We start from the raw sequence: 19,842 nt of genomic DNA on the forward strand, positions 1-19,842 counted from the left end.
AACAACAACACTTAAAATAATTTAAAATGCATTCTAAACACATGTAACAGAAAAAAAAACATAGATAAAATACTTGAAGTTTGTGCTGATATTTTTTATTAAGATTTAGTAAAATTAGTTAATGACAGTTTTAAATTGAATTGTCTACAGATTATGGAATACACAGGTCGAGGAAAAAAGCTTATAGATGTTGGTTTGGCACAGGCAAGGTCACCACTTGACCCCACATACCATTATTTTGAATTGGAAATTGTTGACCCTGGTGAGAATTGTTCTATTGCAATTGGACTTGCCCGTCGAGTAAGTTTTTGATTTGACCCTTGTTTTCAAACTTGATTTATAAAAGACAAAAATATTTTTTTAAATACTAAAAAATTTAATACTACTTTGTTCAAAGACTTGTAATTTTGTTTGTAGGACTATCCAAAGCATCGGTATCCTGGATGGAATATTGGTTCAATAGCTTACCATGCAGGTAGTTTCAACTCTCTTATCCTATTTTAAGCTATATTTACTTCCATCATTTTTATGATACAACATTATGCAAGTCAGTGATGGATTTATTTAGTTTGTGTAAGATATTTATTTTAGTGATAGTTTTGTTATTCTGATAGACTTCTTAAGTAATTCATTCTTAATGAAAACAACATTGTTTAATATATTTATTGATTTTTTTACCACTTCTGTTAATTAATTTTCAATTTCAGATGATGGTAAAGTATTTGTTGGATCAGGAGTTGGTGAGCCTTTTGGTCCACAATGCCATAAAGGTATGCTCTAATTTGTATTTCATCCAAATCCCAACTTACTTTCAATATACACCACTTCACAATAAATCTGAGAAATTTTATTGTTCTTAGATTAGACCAAAAATGTTATCAAATATGTTTCCAATAGATACAAAAATATTTAATGAAAATATTTTTTCAGAAACCAAAGTTAAATTAGCTAACTTTTGTATCTTCAAAATTATACATCTAAGCATCACAATACTTGAAAAAACCTGAAATGGCCAAGTTAATAAAAGCCGAGTACATAGCAGTAATAAAACTTCACAACTTTGTGTCATTCTAAAGATGAGTTGGTATTTTCAGAAAACAAGCAAATAAAAGATCTAGTTGTACAAAAAGAGTATATTTTTTATAAACTTTTCAAAGAAGGAAGAAGTGTTCACAACTTTTGTAGGCCCTTCCACACTACTGAGATTGATGTAACCTAGCTTAATTGTTTGTAGAAAAGATCTGGCTAGGTTCTTATTTTTATGAAGCCTGCTGTAAATAGCTGTTAATTCTTGGCTGCTCTCTACTTCCAACTACACAGCTCTTGCAACAATACATCTAGCATATTTCAAAAGCTACATTACACCAAAAAACACAAAAATAATGACACACTTCAACATAGTTGCAAAATCAACAGAATTCATAAGTTTAAATTCTCTTTTCGGATTACCAGATAGCCCCAGTAAATTCCAAAGAATCAATACTATTGCTGTTATCAAATAAATGCAGATGAGTTAGCAAAATAATTATCTGATGCTGTAACTGCTGTGTTGCATCTCATATAACCCCAGTGTATAGCAGAATGTAGAGTATAGCATACTAGGGTACACAACCTACGTATTATTTTTTAAGCTTTCATACAACTACTTCTGTGCTTTAGCACAACTGATTTGTGCTTTTCATAAAATATTTGTTTTGTTTATTGCTTATATAAATCTTCTCTGATTTATATAAGTAATAATTTTATATTTGGGTATACATCTTGTATTATGCTGTTTTAAAGCCCATTCACAATATATGGCTAACTGATGTCAACAACAGTATGGGGGCAAATGCCACTGGATTTACTTCTGGGATTCTTTTGTATCCATAGAGTTTATAAAAAATACAAAAGAAAGATAATGGAATTCACAAGACTCTTTATTCAGAATCACTGATTGTTTTGACCCATCATGCCCCAGTACCTTGCAGGTGAGATGCTGTGCAATCAATTGTCATGCATCGTAGCTGCTGATGCATTTCCTCAGGCAACTTTTCAAAAAGTACTTCGTTTTTTATTTGACATTTCATTTATTTCTCTATCAATACATTTTGGTAATTGTAGCATGCTATGTGTCTCCATAAGAAACTAAGATATAATGAAGAATTCTTCTCATTTGAGCAATAAAATACAGTATACAAGGATAAAAGAACAAGGAATCAAAAATAAACTAAATAAATAAAATAAAATGTAATACACTTATAATAAGACACCATTAAATAAAAGCATAAAATATACATTCAGTCAGAATAGAACAAAAAGAACAATCAGACATTTATATTGACTTTTACATCTCATAAACAAATAATTTAACATTATATATATACTAGCTGGTGTACTCAGTAATTCCCAGGAGTAAAGATGTTCTATTTAAATGCCTTATTACTCTGACATAAAAAAGCAATTTCGTTATAACTGCCACAAAAGGTGTATTTTCTGTCGTGAAAAAGTACAAAAAACTGTCAGCTGGAGGAAGGAGAGATTGTCGGTGGTTGGTGAGAGAGGTTGTCGGGGGTTGGCAAGAGAGACTGTCGGACATTGGCAAGAAAGTTTGTCAGAGGTTTTCAGAGGTTGGTGAGAGAGACTGTTGGAGATTGTCAGAGGGAGAGGCATCTTTGTTTTAAAATTTCAGTCTTGCAGGGCTTTGTAACACACAATGTTTTTGGTTTTGCTGTTGGGTGCATAGATGAATAAATTTTATGGGTTTCCAAGTCTAGAGCATCTGACATAGAGCTGTCCATGAGAAAAAGCAGGATTGGGACACACTTATTAAATACGTTCTGGAATCAAAAATTTATCTACTGTCATTGAAAAAGTTTAACTGGAAAAATGCATAATTATCGGAGTTATGGGCATTCAAAGTGTAATCAAATTTAATTGAAAACCCTGCATGCATTGCCAGCATTTTGTTATTTGGAGATGTTGAAAAAATGTCTATTAATATAATGTCTAAATTAATTACAGCAATATGTATATAATTGCTTAGATATTGAAGTAGAATAGATGAAGAATAATTGTTTGATTTAGTAAATATCAAACATAATGAATCGGAGACTTGAGATCACCGTTGTCGCATTAGAGCAGCTTATGAAGTAGAAGTACCCACTTGTACTCTTACTCGACATGGCATTTTACAGGTTAACTTTATCAAGGCTAATTTATTGAAGCTAATATAGAAATGTATATACAAGTGCAAAAAGTATGTGTGCATATAAATGTATGAATGAAGTCTTTAAGGTTTAAGATTCAAATCAAGAAAGTGCTATAATAAGGTTTAGCAGTTCAAAACTGTGAGTAGTGAAATGCAGAATTAGTTCAAAACTGTGAGTAGTGAAATGCAAAATTTGATTCTCATAATCAGCTTATTGTGAGAATCAAATTTTGATTGCTTCGCTAAAAACTGACAATTGTAAGTGCAGGTGCTATATTAGTTATATGTAGTAGATATAAGGATCCCTTCCAGGGGCCCTATTATCAATTTTTTCAACAATCTAAGTATGTCACAAGGTTTCCAGACATGAGTTCTACTCATGTGTCAAGTTTCATTAAAATGGATAAAGCGATGTAGGAGGAGTTAGCTGACAACTCCACAAGCAAACACACCCACAGACAGAATTTCCCACATATATAGTAGATATATATATATATATATATATATATATATATATATATATGTATGTATCATCATTATCATCACCAGCTTTATCTTGTATTCAAGAATTTAGTTTCTTCTTTGTTTAACACTTCCTTTATAGTGATGGTGTTGATGACTATGTAAACCAATTCTTGTATAGAAGAGTTGATGGCATTAACTGCATGGTAATGTTGATTTTGTCAAGCTTTTCTCTCCTGGTGGTTTTGAAGATTTTGGTTCTGATGGTGTTTCAAACAATTTAGGCTCAATTTCAGTGGCTTTCAGTGTTGCTTTGAGTGGTCCTTGTATCTTTGAAAAGAGCAACCCCATGGTCTTTTCCCAGAAGTGATCTCACTGAATAAGACTTGGCATAGGACCTTGCCTCTTCTATTCTTACTACATGTCCTTACGATTGAAGATAGTGTTTCATCATCAGTGATTTGACATTGTTGTTCACATAGTGTTCCTGTTTGATGCTCAAGATTGAACAATGTTTTTGTTGGCAAAAGCATTCTTAATTTGTAGATGTTGCGATGATATAGAGTCCAGGTTTCATAGCCATATAGCAAGGTTGAATGACAACAGCATTCATCATCATCATCATCATTGTTTAACAGCTGCTTTCCACGCTGGCATTGGTTGGACGATTTGTTTTAGTCTGACTGTGATCGGAAATTCTTCTGACAGCATAACAGCTCTTGGAATGCTATCAAAGGACTTTTCTAAGACAAAGAAAACAAGGGAAATGGATTTTTGTTGTTCTTTGCTTTTTTCTTGGAGTTGCCTTGCATAAAAAAATCATACATTATTTACATTATTTACAATTAATGGATATTTGTCCTCATCTTGTTTGTTGTTAACACAATGTTTCGGCTGGAGGGTATATCAGCTGAAACGTTGTGTTAACAACAAATTTCCGTCAATTGTAAATAATGCACATAATTCCTCATCTCTTAAATATAGAACTGTATAGAAAATCATGTCAATTGTACCAATAGAGGCACAGAATCCACAATGACATTCTGGAAAAGACCTTTTCAATGTTGATATTCCTCTATAGTTCCTGGAGACTTTTCATCGCCTTTTATGAAGGTCGTTATGAGGACTGCATCTTTCAGTTCTTTAGGAGCATGTAGGGATTTCCACATCTTGAGGATGAGGATAAAGATACAGGTTTGCAAAGCTAAGCTTCCATGTTTGATCAGCTTGAAAGGGATGTTATCTGGGCCTGGAGACTTCCTTGATCTTTTTTGCTTCATAGCTTGCTTGAATTCATAAACAGCAGGCCTCTTGTTCATCTGCAGCTGAGGAGGGTGATTTGGAACATTTCTCAGGAAGTTCTTGGTTGTGTTCAAGTTTCTACTTTGGAGGGTGAAAAATGTTCCTTCTAGTATATGTCTTGTGGATCAGTCAGGATGTCCGTATTGTTAGCTGCTAGAAGGGATCCAGTTGATGCCTATACTGGTCCAAATAGCTGTTTCGTTCCAACATAGAGTCTGGATCTTCAGTCTTTTTCATGAGCCAGTCAAGCTTTCTTTTTTGCCTCAATCAGATGGTTGATTTCAATATCAATTTCATTAAACTAGTCTTGATTTTTGGTCTTGGTGAAGCTGATGATAGTGTTTGCTGTTTCTGTGACATGTTGCAAATGGTTCTCCAGTCTTCATCAATAGACCTGTCGTTTACTGGATTAGAACTAAGTTCCTGACTTATTTTGGCTTCAAAGGTGGTTGCAATGTCAGGGTTCTGGAGTTTTGAGATGTTGTTTGGTTGAATTTGTCCTCTCCCTCAACTACTTCTCATTCTTGGAGGATTTTTATCATTAGGTCTCTGGAGTGGCCATGGAAATGAGAATGGGCCCCAATGTTCATCAGCTATGTTGAGGCTCAAATATTCTGACAGTGAGTTATATGGTCATTATATCAACAACTATATCAGCATAATCTTGCATTCCTGCAAACATCTTAACTCCTTCCTCTCACACATTTATTTATACATGTCCACATGCATAAATACACAAAACACACAGGCTCACATAATCTTAAGCTTGCTCTCATATACACACTCACAGACACCATTCTTACATGCACTTGCACACCCCAGTTCAGCTGGGCCACTGTCATTATCTCCTCTCCACTTGGCCTCTTTCTTCTGGTCATTTTATCATGTTAAAACATTAATCCCATCTCATTTTTACCTCCTTTTTCTGTCAAAGAGCTAGTCACAAAACATCAACGGTGTTTCCCTTTTTTCCCCCAGCGTCAAACTAATGCACCTACTTGTTGTTTCCTCACCTCTTTTGTTTACTGTACATTTGAAAAGTTTGTATGTATGTGTGTGCATATGTTCCTTATGCATTCCAAAACCAAGTTGCTGTTTTTGACATATGGTGTATCAAAAGATTCAGTAAGCTTCTGGCTACCAACTAAACTATGTTTTCATTCACTTATTTGCATTACAAAAATTTAAAATTATCATTTTTCTTTTAGTCATCTATCGTAAACAACATTTTATATCACCACCACAACAACGATGATGTTACATTTTCTATATGAGTGTGTTCACACGTTCGTTACATATGTTAGGCCGATGAATGACAAGTATATATGTGTGACGGTGTTTGTGTCTGTCAGTATTCATACATTTTTGTGACGATTGACACACACACACACATCTAAAGACAGACAAATACACACAGGGTCAGAGATAGGCTTGAGGTGTGCGTTAATGTATGTATGTATGTCTGTGTGTGTGTATCTTAGTATACGTATATGACTTCCCCCACTCCCACCCACTCAACAGTGAAACATGCTGATATTTAAAGTTACAATGACTAGGATTCATTAGAAAGTGAAAATAGTTTCACACTTTCAATTTCAACCAAAATTACAGTGTTTGATTACGAGACTGACGATATGTGAATAATGAAAGTAATGTTTCTCTGAATTAGTCACATCTGTATTATAATAAAGAAAGTGGCTTAGGAAATCTTTCGTTTTGACTTGCAGAGCTGTCATCTTCGTTCGTTAATTTCTGTAAAAAACTTATATTTATTTACTTTTGTTTTAAAGTGAAAGAGAGGAGAAAATGAAAGATGTATGTACATGTATATGAAATGGATGTGTGTGAGAGAGAGAGAGAAAGGGAGAGAGAGAGTGAGTGAATGTGTGTGTTCTCATGTGTGTGTTCTCATGTATGTGTTCTCATGTATGTGTAAGTGGCACTCACTTTCTCTCTCACACATACACACACATGCATGTCCACTCCATATAGATGTTCATGCATTTTTCACTTTCTCCTCTCTTTTACTTTAAAACAAAAGTAAATAAATAAAAAGAATTTTATGGAACAAGACAGCTGATCTGGATGACAGTTCATTGACAACTTTGAGAGTTATAACAAAACATAGCCACTGCTTTTTATCTATCTACCAAATAAACTATGCTTTTCACTCAACAACTCTGTTTTACAACTAAAATAAGCTCGGCAACTATGTGAGTCGCACAATTTTGAGCTCATTTTCAAACAATATTTCAATGTGCTTCTAATGTTTCACTTTCATCCGATGTTTCACACATGCGTAGAATTCTACCAGACAAACATTTATGAAAATAACCAACAACCAAAAAAATTGTATTAAAAGACATCCATCTCTCTATATGTTACTAGCAGCTAAACCCGGTTTCACACGGTCTGTTTGGATGATGTGGCTGTGATTGTTTTCGGTTAGGCATAATCTATAACAGTGTTTCTCAACCTGATCATTTCGTGTCCTGTTTCGATTGGAGCCTCCAACTGTATGAAGATTTCACCCCCTCCTGTCAGAAAATGGCTTCAGGAATTGTGAAGAAAGAATTTGTACGTAGTCTGTTTGTGAGAGCTATTCTATTGGATATCTGTCTAATCATTAAAAGATTTATTTAATTATGAACATAGAAAGAAATTATACATTAATCGCAATTTTTGTAAGCAGTTTTATCCGTAAAAATTTTATTTGCAGAAAGCAGAAATTGAAAGATATATGAAATGGACGTGTGTGTGTGTATTTGAGAGAGAAAGAGGGTAAGAAAGAGAGATAGTGTGAGTGAGTGAAGTTGTGTGCCATTGACTTACGTTGGCTGGCACGGCAAGTATGCAGCTTTTGAGGCGGTGATCTTTTGAAGTGGGCATCGAATGAAGAAACATGGACAGTTTTATGACTGAATTTCTTTTGAAGTTGTGGTGAGAGGGGAGAATTGATGTGCATGCGCATGTGTGTGCGTGAGTGTTTATGTTTGATGGGGTGTGCACGACAGAGAGAGTAATGTTGATGGTGTATGTGTATATGAGAGAGAAAGAAAGAAAGAGAGAGATAAATGAAATTTATCATTCAGTTTATTTATTTATTATGTATATATGTATGAATGGCTTCAGTGACACACACTCACATGCATGCACGCACGGAGGTTGTTTTAATCGATTTTCTCTGTAAGTATGGGGGCTACTTCAATTTATATTATAGATGAGGAAATAGAGTCACTCCCTCTCTCTCTCTCTCTCTCTCTCTCACCTACAAAATAGATGTATGCTTAAGTATTTATGGGCAAACAAAGAATATGCACACCTAATGTTTATGGTTAGGGTTATGCCGAAAACAGGTGGTGTACATATTCTTTACATCCACCTATTTATGTACATGTATATGAAAGATTGTGTGTGTGTGTGTGAGAGAGAGAGGGAAAGAGAGAGTGAGAGAGAGAACGAGTGAATGACACACATACATACAAAAAAATTCATACAGCTCAACACACACTTTCACTCACTCTCTCTCTCACACACACGTCCATTTCATATACTCATATACATGTGCATCCTTCACTTTTTCCTCTCTTTTACTTTATCCACTCACTTCAAAGCAAATGTCGCTTTTTCACTTTATCCTCTCTTTCAATTTCTGCTCTCTTCAAAGCATAAAGAAATTAAAAGAATTTTACGGAAATTAACAAACAATCATATGATCCCATATATGTTGAGTTGACAACTTTGCTTCTTCAACCGAAAGAATGCTGTAAAATAACTTCCTTTGACGCACACATACACACACTCTAGGTAAAACTTCTGTGCGAATTATGTTATTTCTTGCAGTGCGCACACGCACATTTAAAGCTCAAATCCAATTGAAATGATCTTTTTCGGTTGTGTAATTTGTATTTGTGATGAACGTACTTACAAGCATGATCTTCGATATAAACTGAAAAGAAAGTTTTCCCAGAAATCCTGTTCTTTACCTCTTCTTTCTGGCATGTCCAAGGTGACATTTTTGCTCCCTTGCCTTAGTTTTTCCTAAATTTCTTCTGATTCCTTTGTTTGCAATACAGGACATTAGGATTTCACCCACAAAACACATTCTCAATATTTTAATTTTCTCCCTCTCCACACCAAATTCATTTTTTACTTTTTCTTGGTAATCCATGGAGAAAATACAGAGAGTACGAATCTTTAACAATTTTACCCATCACCTCACCACTTTCAAAAAGCTACAAACTTCCAATGTTTCACTTTTAGCTTTTTGGAAAGTGGGGAAGTTTCTTCAGAAATAATGTTGTTTACCTGTTGTTTCTAGTATGTCGGGTTTTCTGGTGGGGGACTGGTATTTTTTAAGTTTACTATTTCAGTAAAATTCTATGCATGCAGGAAACATCAGACAAAAGTGAAAGCAAGTAGGTAATGGGTGGGTGAGGTGGTGGGAATGTTTTTATTTAATTTTTTTTCCTTTTACTTGTTTCAGCCATTTGACTGCAGCCATGCTGGAGCACAACTTTCTTTAAGAAAAAATTATTTCTCAGATTTGTAATCTCTGTATTTTCTATATAGATAACAAAAAAAAAAAAAAAAAAAAATTCCAAAAGTTACAAATTAAGAAATTGCAGTGAGGATGGGGGGAAATCAAAATTTTGAAAACGTGATTTTCTGGACAAAATCCTATTAACCCCATTTTATCTGCTGAAACAATACATAGTTTGTGATCCTTCTTAAGAACAGAAAGCACTTTCATGCAAATCCATGCAAATTGTACCCTTCCCTTCATTTTTGAACAAACAATAATTTCCATTATGCCATTAACTATATATCAGCTATACCGATTCTGCCCATAAGGAGCAAATAATACAATGTGCTTGTAGGTCATAACACCCAGACAATACCAGGATGCATTGCTAGTTTATATATAAATTAATCAAAGAACATACTAAGTATGTCTATCTACTGGAAATAACAGTCAAAACTCTTATTTAAAGCGCCAAAATATACTGATAGTAGCTACAGAAATCAACCAGAAAGCAAAATAGCCTCAGCTTTCTCAACCATCATGGTAACACGTGCTGAAGAAGCTGAGGCTATCATGCCAGTGCAGAAACCGGTCCATGTGAGTCCAAATATTTGAATGTATGCTGGAAGATTGTCTTAGCCTGTTTGCCTTCAGACAGTTGATTTCAGTAGTTATTATCAATGTATTTAAATAAGAGTTTTGACTGTTATTTCCAGCAGGTAGACATGCTTAGTATGTCCTTTGATTAATTTTAATCCTTCAGCTATTTAACCCTTTCATTACTATATTTCTGACCAAAATACACCCCTCATGAGTTTCAATTAAATTCTAAAATAATCATGAATTTAGACTAGTTTCATTAAACAACTGTAACTTTTTTACCTATCAACATATTAATGTGATATTTGGAACAATTAAAGAAAGGGTTCTTAATGAATTCTATTGCATAACTTTTGTCTCAAAGTGACTCTAATTACAGGTAAATCTAGGTAAAAATATTAAAATTTTGTTTAAACATCACCATAGAAAATGAATCATCAGCTAATATTCAATTGGGTTTGCAACAAAATTTTGATATAGAAGAATTGTACACATCACTAGATTATCCGTTGAATTTAATTAACAGAAGAACAGGTGTACAATAAAGGTGAAATAAACTGAAATATTGGAATTTGTTTTTTAAGAAAACTAGAAAATTAAATACATCAACTATATGAAATATGCTCACACACATAGATGAATACACAGGAAACATCATCATCATCATCATCATCGTTTAACGTCCGCCTTCCATGCTAGCATGGGTTGGACGATTTGACTGAGGACTGGTGAAACCGGATGGCAACACTAGGCTCCAATCTAATTTGGCAGAGTTTCTACAGCTGGATGCCCTTCCTAACGCCAACCACTCAGAGAGTGTAGTGGGTGCTTTTACGTGTCACCCGCACGAAAACGGCCACGCTCGAAATGGTGTCTTTTATGTGCCACCCGCACAAGAGCCAGTCCAGGGGCACTGGCAACGATCACGCTCGAAAACCCTACAAAGGCCAGTCAGGCGATATATATATATATATATATATATATATATGTATGTCTGTACGTATTGTCGTCGTCGTTTAACGTCCGCTTTCCATGCTAGCATGGGTTGGACGATTTGACTGAGGACTGGTGAAACCAGATGGCTACACCAGGCTCCAATCTGATTTGGCAGTGTTTCTACAGCTGGATGCCCTTCCTAAAGCCAACCACTCAGAGAGTGTAGTGGGTGCTTTTACGTGTCACCCGCACGAAGGCCAGTCAGGCGGTACTGGCAAAGGCCACGCTCATCTCGCTCGAGAAACCTCATGTGTCACCTGCACAAGAGCCAGCCCAGGGGCACCAGCAACAATCCCGCTCGAAAAATCCCAGAACCCCACACAAGAGCCAGTTCAGCGGCACCGGCAACGATCTCGCTCGAAGAAATTTCATGTGTCACTAGCACAAGAGCCAGTCCAAGGGCACTGGCAACTATCTCGCTCGAAAAACCTCATGTGTCACCCGCACAAGAGCCAGCCCAGGGGCACCGGCAACGATCCCGCTCGAAAGATTTCATGTGTCGCCCGCACATGAGCCAATCCAGGGGCATTGGCAACGGTCCCGCTCGAAAGACTTCATGTGTCGCCCGCACATGAGCCAGTCCATGGGCACTGGCAACGATCCCGTCTCGCTCAAGGCATTTCATGTGTCACCTGCACAAGAGCCAGCCCAGGGGCTCTGGCAACGATCCCGCCCGAAAGATTCCCTGTGTTGCCCGCACACGAGCCAGCCCAGGGGCACCGGCAACAATCTCGCTCGAAAAACCTCATGTGTCACCTGCACAAGAGCCGGCCCAGGGGCACTGGCAACGATCTCGCTCGAAAGATTTACAATAGAAATTAAATCAAAACTTGTCACTCACCTTACAGGCAAATTAAAATTACAAGTAAATAAAAAGTAAAATGAAGTAAATTTGAAAAATATTTATACAATCTAATCATACATATATACAGTATTCACACAATATTTCCTATCATGGAAAGTTGTAAAACATCCCACTCTACATACTGCAACCTTGCAGAATGCACATTGGAAAGATGTTTCAACTGGCCATCCACTGGGAGATTTTCTTTGTTAATGTAGACATTCACGGCACTGCTTTTGCAACTCCCAATTTTTTTTCTAATTTATGGACATCAGCTGAACTCAGAGGGATATCTCACTGGCACGTTTTGCTTTTCCTTCCTGCAGTTGTTTTTTTGGAGGAATAACCTGCCCTCAACTGCATTGCTACATCTGCTTGGAACTGCAGATGGTCACACCAGTCCTGATTTGGTATATAATATAAATGCATTTACAATGTTCATGTTTACTACATATCAAACCAGGTATCGCCACCATTTATTACCCGGTCTACCAGCTGAATAATAACTCATCATCTGGCTCAGCCGATCCACACCGCCCATGTACCTGTTATAATCAAAGTTCACAAACGGGGTGCCATTTTCATCTATACATAGTTGTACACTGGTAGATAAAAAATTTATCTGCCTCTTATCTCTATATGCGGTCGCTAGCAGATTTCCTTTCTGTCATTGGATTATTTCACCTCTTTCTTTTAATTTTGCTTTTTTTTTTTATCCAATGGCAGCCCTTTTCTACTAGCAATTACTGTAGCACATGTATACATTATCACAGCTTCTAAATCCACCACAAGTTTGATCGAACTAAAAAATCAGTCAAAAGATAACATATAGCCCTGCTTATGGTGTGGAAGTGATAAATTCCAGACCACATTGCACCCTAGGCCATGCTAACTAACATTATTGTCTCTTTTCCCTGTATAAAAACTAAATCCACAGCAGTACCCAGTATTTGCTTCACAAATTTTCCAAACTTTGATCCCGCATTTCGTGGGCTTTCTTGGCATATATTATTTGTTTACATTCTACATAACAGTTTGTTTCTGCAGTGACTGCTTCAAACAAGCATACTGGAAAAAAAAAGAAAAAAGTCTAACAGTTTCACTCCCTGAGAAAGACAGACTCCCATCTCCTCAGAAAAATTGTTAATAAAAACATTTTAAAAGTTTTTACTCCATTCCGATGTAAAATCGTCTTCGCTGTCACTATCGCTACTTTCAGTTTCTTCAGAATCGCTGCTTTCGTTTTTGGATACAGAAATATCCGATTCATTCTCGTACACCACTGCTCGATTCATTCTCGTACACCACGATTCATTCTCGTACCTCATTCATTCTTTTTCTCGATATCTCCATATCTTCCATTGAAAAACCTTCAAATTCGGAATCACTGATTAAACTCCTATCCATTTTCAAAGTTGAAAAAAAATCAACGCTGAAAAAATGTGGAAAAAAATCTCCCAAAATTCACTGAGTTCAGATATCACGTCAAACAATGTCAGATACTATAACTCAACTATTTACAAAGTGAAATCACATGTTTTCACGAATGTACTAATGAGATTTGTGTTCAAATTGACATTTAAATAACACTGGGTACTCTTGGCCGGGTTGGTCTTAGGAACTAAAAAATTTTTCAGCTGGATTGGTATCAAAAGGGTTAATGCTTTTTTTTGTAAATTTTAAATTGTTACACTAGATAATAACAGAGTCAATGATAACTTCGCAAATTATTTTTTTGTGAATTATTTTTTTCTCGTGAATTATTTGCTCCATATTGAAATTATATTTATATATATATATATATATATATATATATATATATATATATATACATTTATATACTAGCAGAGATATCCGGCATTGCTCAGGATTAAAACAGTATAGTTTGTATATATATATAACTATTGTGTTGAAACAGGTGATACAGGAAAGTGCAGCATTGATGACAAAATATTTATGGAGTAAATTTTAAAGCTTTGCATAAATGACAATTTGAGTTGAGTACACCAAAATGGAACAGAATTATCATTTTTATAAGAATGGGATGGATCATATCTGAAAGCAGCTCCAGGTATTGTGAAGAATGAATTTGTATGTGATCTGTTTCTGAGAGCTGTTCTGTTGGACCTCTATGTAATCTGGCATGCTAAATGTTGTTTTAATGACTCAGCATTAAGTGCTGCAACATGCATTTGCTAATCTTGAGAAAGTGTCACCTCCCTTCTGTCTTGGGACCTCATCAAACGTGTTGCAGCATGCTTTTGCTGATATTGAGAAAGTCTCCTCTCCCTTCTCTCTTGAGACTGTATTCGATGTGCTGCAGCATGCGTTTGCTGATCTTGAGAAAGTGTCATGCTTCTTATCTCTTGAGACTCGCCTTCGTTTTTCTGCACTCCTCCTTGCTTTATAGGAGATTCCTGTTGGCATTTTAGGAACTACATAATAGTGATGATATTGGTATTAGTGATAATTACACCACAACGGGAACTTGATTGCTGATAGGAGTAGGAAATAACCCTCTACTTTTTACCCTCATAGCCAACAGATGGTGTAGCTGAAGGAAGGCAACACAGCCAGAAGCTGATGACCAGCAGCAAAAGGAGATAATTCCCATTGTTTATTTCTGTATCGTTTCCCCCTCTGTATTTTCCAAGAGCCCATAGGCCAGCAGGTCTTAGGTACACATTTCTCTCCTATGACATCACGATCCTCTCATGAAACACCTCAAGTCTTTGGTCCTCACGACACAGAACATTGGCAACTTTTTTCTTATCTGCTTCCTCTCTGGCTAAATAAAACTGTCTCCTAGCTTCCCTTCTGGCAGTCTGATGCAATTCCCTGCTACCACCGTTCTTCCAGTCCTTCCATGCCTGTTACTTTTTCCTAATGGCCCTGTCAACTACATTGTTCCACCACCACGTTTTCTTGGGTTGAGAGGGGACTTTACACTATCCACAGATCTGGTCAGTAGCCCTCAACAGGTTGTCCTGTAGAAACCTCCAGTTGTCTTCCACATATCCCCATTCTATTTCGTCAAAAGCTTCGAGTCATATGCCTCTAAATCTCTGTCCACTAGCAGGATCGTTAAGCTTTCAGACCCTTCTCCTCCATGCTGGTTGTCTTCCGGGCATCCATTTAGCCCTGATCCTGAAGTCGCTAACTACTAATCTATGTTGTGGGGTGCATTCTTCACCTGGGAAGGTTTTGGCATTTATAAGTAGCCATCTTTCCTGTTTCCTGGCGAGGATGTAGTCAATTTGACTAGTGTGTCTACCAGATCAGTAGGTGAATAGGTGACTGGCAGGTTTCCTGAAGTTAGTGTTACAAACCATAAGATCATTTGCATAACAGAACTACAGCAGCCTGGTTCCCTCCCTCATTGCAGGAGCCAAAACTATAGCCTCCATGTACACCATGGAAGCCCACTGCATCTTGTCCATCATGCCCATTGAAGTCACCAGCTACAAAGAGAAGGTCCCTGTCACTCGTTGATGAGGTAGTCTGCAAGAGGGTGTCATAAAATTGGTCTTTCTGACCATCATGTAGCCCCAGCTGATGGGCATAAGCCGAGATAATGGTTGCTAACCCCTGATGCAGTACTTATCTAATCTTAAGTATTCTATCGCAGATTCTGACTACCTTGCTTACCTTATCAACCCATTTCTCTGCAAGAAGTGTACCCACACCCCCGACACCGTCAGTGTTCCCTGCCCGGAAAATCTTATACTTATGTTTTTTGCCTGTGAGGAACCTAACAGAACCTCCTCTCCACATCTGGATGCGTGTAGTTTCATTCTTAATAATATGCTCATGTATTGTTTATAACAAAAAAAAAAGAAAGAGAAGCTGCATGTATAACACATAACTTAGAAGCAGCGCTACAGATATACCAACACACACGAGATTGAAACATAGCCAACCTCACACACTTCTCATGAGGAATTCCGGAAGGAGCTTTGTGAGACCACTACTGTGAATTGTATTCCGAAATATCATCGGACTATAGATGACTAAATTATAAAAAGTATATAGTCCATTTTTTGTATTATAGTGCATTGTTGTACCATTCAAAACTTTTTATTCTTTACAAACAATACACAATGTTTCAAGCGAACTACAATACTCTCTTATCTCTACACATCTCTGTTCAAGCATCTCAACAATCTCACCAGACCTACCTTTCAGTGTGCCCACACACAGTGTGCCCACATTGGGCCACACATCCCATACCCTCAGGGTTGGCAACCTTGAGGGTATGGGATGTGTGGCCCATGAGACCTTGAGATGGGGGACAGCAGTGTCATGTACCTAAAAAGAAAGCTTGCATTTGGTAGAACTCATAAACATACAATACTCTTCAACCTGCATACACCATACTATCATTTTTATGCTCTATATGATCACTACATTACATAGGAGATAAACCCTAAGTAGGGAGGTGGCCTTTATCCTTTAGAAGTGTTCATGGGAGACATCCAATAGAGGTCAGAGGATAGAGACTTCCTGGTGGCAGTGGGAGGGCAGGTACACCGTGAAACAACAGAGACTCAAGCTGCTGGTGTCAGAGAATATTATGTTAATAGTGAGATAGAATTGGGCATTTGAAAATCTGAACTAGAGCTATAACCAAGAGTTTTCGGTCAGCCAATCTGTGACAAAATTAGATAAATGAATGAATAAATGACGATAATAAATGAGCATGAAAGAGAGAGAATTGGATCGAGTGAAGGGATCTTAAGTTTGTTTTTGTTTTAAACATACAGCGTGGAAGACAAAACTATGTTTACATAGGTAATGAAACAGAATAATGAAATGAACTAATAAGGTAATTATGATGATTTGCGCTGAAAGAGAAGGATTAGATGTACTAAGTTGAAAGAACAAGAATGCTTATCTGAACATCTTCTGGTTTTCTACTCTTTTGCCAAGGTGATTAAAATGAGGTAGGGAAATCTTAGTGAGCTACTTTATATAGGGTCGGGTAGGGGAGAAGAAGGTAAGTGTTGGGGAAGCAAGTGGTTATCAAAACTTTGCAAACAACTTGCACATACAAGTGCTACCATTAGAAAGCTCTGCATACTGGAATCCAGCAAGTGCATAGGGACATCAGGAGAGAATGCACATCATTTCAAGGCCTACCTCTCAATGGCATCATTGTGCACTCCCCTCCCACTCACTGAAATGAAGCCCCACTTGCTACATCAACTGGTTATCAGATATAGCTCAATATTCTTGTAGCCATCACTCATCATCTCTTTGTAACCAAATCCAGTGGCTCATCTTTTCCACTGTAGTTTGGGTATAACTCATGGTGGTATTTGCTTTATGATGAGTTAGGCCTAATGATAAAGGCATGGATACAAGCCAAACTGTAAGCACTATCATCATCATCATCATTTAACATCTGTTGTCCATGCTGATATGGATTGGACTGTTTGACCGGGATGGCATGCTAGAAGGCTGCACCAGACTCCTGTCTGATTTGGCATGGTTTTCTACGGCTGGATGCCCTTCCTAACACCAACCACTCTGAGAGTGTAATGGGTGCCATTTGCATGACACCACAGTGCTTTTACATAGACCAGCATGGGTGCCAATTTGCATGACTGCAATTTCGCTTGGCTTGATGGGTCTTCTTCTCAAGTATGACATAATGCCAAAGGTCTAGGTCATTGCCTCTGTGAGGCCCAATACTCACAAGGAAGTCAGCCATTTTGCTTCTGTGAGGTCCAATGCTTGAAAGGTGTTCTTTACATGCCACCAGCACAGGTGCACTTGGCTTGACAGGTCCTCTCGAGCACAGCACATCGCCAAAGGCCTTGGTCACTAGTCATTGCTTCTGTGAGGCTCAAAGTTTGAAGATCATGCTTCACCACCTCATTCCATGTCTTCATGGGTCTACCTCTAACACAGGTTCCCTACACAGTTAGAAATCAGCACTTCTTTACACATCTGTCCTCATCCATACACATCACATGACCATACCAGCGCAGTCATCTCTCTTGCACACCCCGTCTGATGACTCTTATTCCCAACTTTTCTCTCAAGATGCTTACACTCTGTTGAACATAAACACTGACATTGCACATTTAGCGAAGCATACTGCCTTCATTTCTTCCAAGCCTAAACGTCCTCAGCTGTCACAGCCCATGTTTCACTGCCATGCAGCATAGCTGTTCACACACAGGCATCAAACAATCTGCCTTTCACTCTGCGAGAGAGGCCCTTTGTTGGCAGCAGGGGTAGGAGTTCTCTGAGCTTTGCCCATCCTAATCTTATTCTTACAGCTACGCTCTCAGAGCATCCACCACCACTACTAATTTGGTCACCTAAATAATAGAAGCTATCTACTACCTCTAGCTTCCCCCCCTCCCCTGGCAGTTGATGGAGTCTATTTTCTGTCCATTTTCAGTGTTTGTTGTACTTGTGCATCTTCCACATACAAAAACTAGTTTCCTTGTTAACCTTCCTCTGATATTGCTGCACCTTTTATGTGTCCAAAGATTACACTTATGGAGTTTCTACCTACACCTTTTCTACAGATTCATTTTATATTTACCTGGTAGCTTTGAGCTATCAATTGCTGTTAATCCATCCTCGGTTTGTTTCATAAGTTGCATCCCACGACTACTATATGACAATGTTCCTGCCTATACACGTCCCAAGCTCGTAAAGGGTCCTTCCATGACTGTTGGAATGTTTTCTTAAGCTATTTTAAACTTAACTTCTTTTTGCACTCCCTTAATAAATGTCAGATTACACGACTTTTTTCCCTTGAATTGCATCCTTGACTACTTCACAAGTTCGTCTAGCCTCAAGAGAACACTCTGCATGATTTGCTTGTCTGTTGACAGAAGTGTCACGTATTCCATGAATGCCTTCTTAGGTGATTGTGCATGAGTGATTTGTTCTGAAAAGTCTGCTGCTTTCAAAATCTCTCCATGACTAGGATAAACCACGTGACATATTGTGCAGCCAGCAGCAATGCCAATCTGTTGTAAAATTTCCAGCTGTAAACCTCATCTCGAAACTGTCATAATATACACTCATTAATCTAGTTACTTTCTCCAGCATATGGAAGCGGTCCATGGCTCTCATCAGTAATTCGTGTGGCACTGAGTTATGTGCATTAGCTATTTCAAGCCATACAATGTTCTGACTTGTCTTGTTCTGTTTGGTATCATGGATTGCTTTCCAAATCAAAAAACAATGCTGAATGCATCCAGGGATCCCACGGATTCCGGACTTTTGAACAGATTCATCAACATATCCATTACTCTGAAGATATGCCACTGTTCTCCTTGAGAGAATTCCCATAAAGATCTTGCTTTCCACTTTCAATAAGTATATCAGTCTAAAATGTTTTATAGTCTCTACATTGGCCTCCTTTGGCAGGTATATGCGTTCTGCCTTACACTAATCTCTACTAGAGTTTCTTCGTGTCACAACTGTCAAAGCAGGACAAAGAGCTTCTTTTGTAGACTATTGCAATATTTATATACTTTATATGAAATACCATCACTTCCTGGAGCACTCTTTGCTCACAAAATCATTCACCTCTTTCTCCCTAATGTCCTCAATTTGAAATTCGATATCAAGTTCTAAGAGATGCTTTAACCCATTTATAGTTGGCAGTGGCTGTTTACGGTTTGGATTGCTGTAGGTTTCTTTGATATGAGCATCCAATTCTTCTTTTGTGCATGATAAAGTGTCACTCTTTGGTTCAATGAACAGCTTCTTAGTAACACCATACGGGTTCTTCTGAAATTGTACACGAGTCCTTTTACTTTCTTTTCTTCTCTCATATCGGCGGATATATCATTGTACATAACAGTATTTCCTTCTTAAATCTTCATACAGCAGCACAAGGCCAGGTTTTCCATCTTCCTCTGCACATTTCCATTGCTTTCTTTTCCCATCTCA

The 19,842-nt window shown here is 37.4% G+C and overlaps 1 protein-coding gene across 3 annotated transcripts in view; it reads left to right on the forward strand.

Moving 5' to 3' along the window:
* LOC106881644 (SPRY domain-containing protein 3) overlaps nt 1–19,842 on the forward strand; it is a 360,055-nt gene that overhangs the window by 253,233 nt on the left and 86,980 nt on the right. For all 3 annotated transcript variants that reach the window (XM_089363629.1, XM_052973458.2, XM_089363628.1), the window contains exons 7-9: nt 151–300; nt 418–475; nt 708–770. In XM_089363629.1, coding sequence (XP_089219755.1) covers nt 151–300; nt 418–475; nt 708–770 — 271 coding nt within the window. The remainder of the gene's footprint in view (nt 1–150; nt 301–417; nt 476–707; nt 771–19,842) is intronic.

This window comes from Octopus bimaculoides, chromosome 15 (genome assembly GCF_046866305.1).
Source record: "Octopus bimaculoides isolate indiv1 chromosome 15, ASM4686630v1, whole genome shotgun sequence".
Taxonomy (NCBI): domain Eukaryota; kingdom Metazoa; phylum Mollusca; class Cephalopoda; order Octopoda; family Octopodidae; genus Octopus; species Octopus bimaculoides.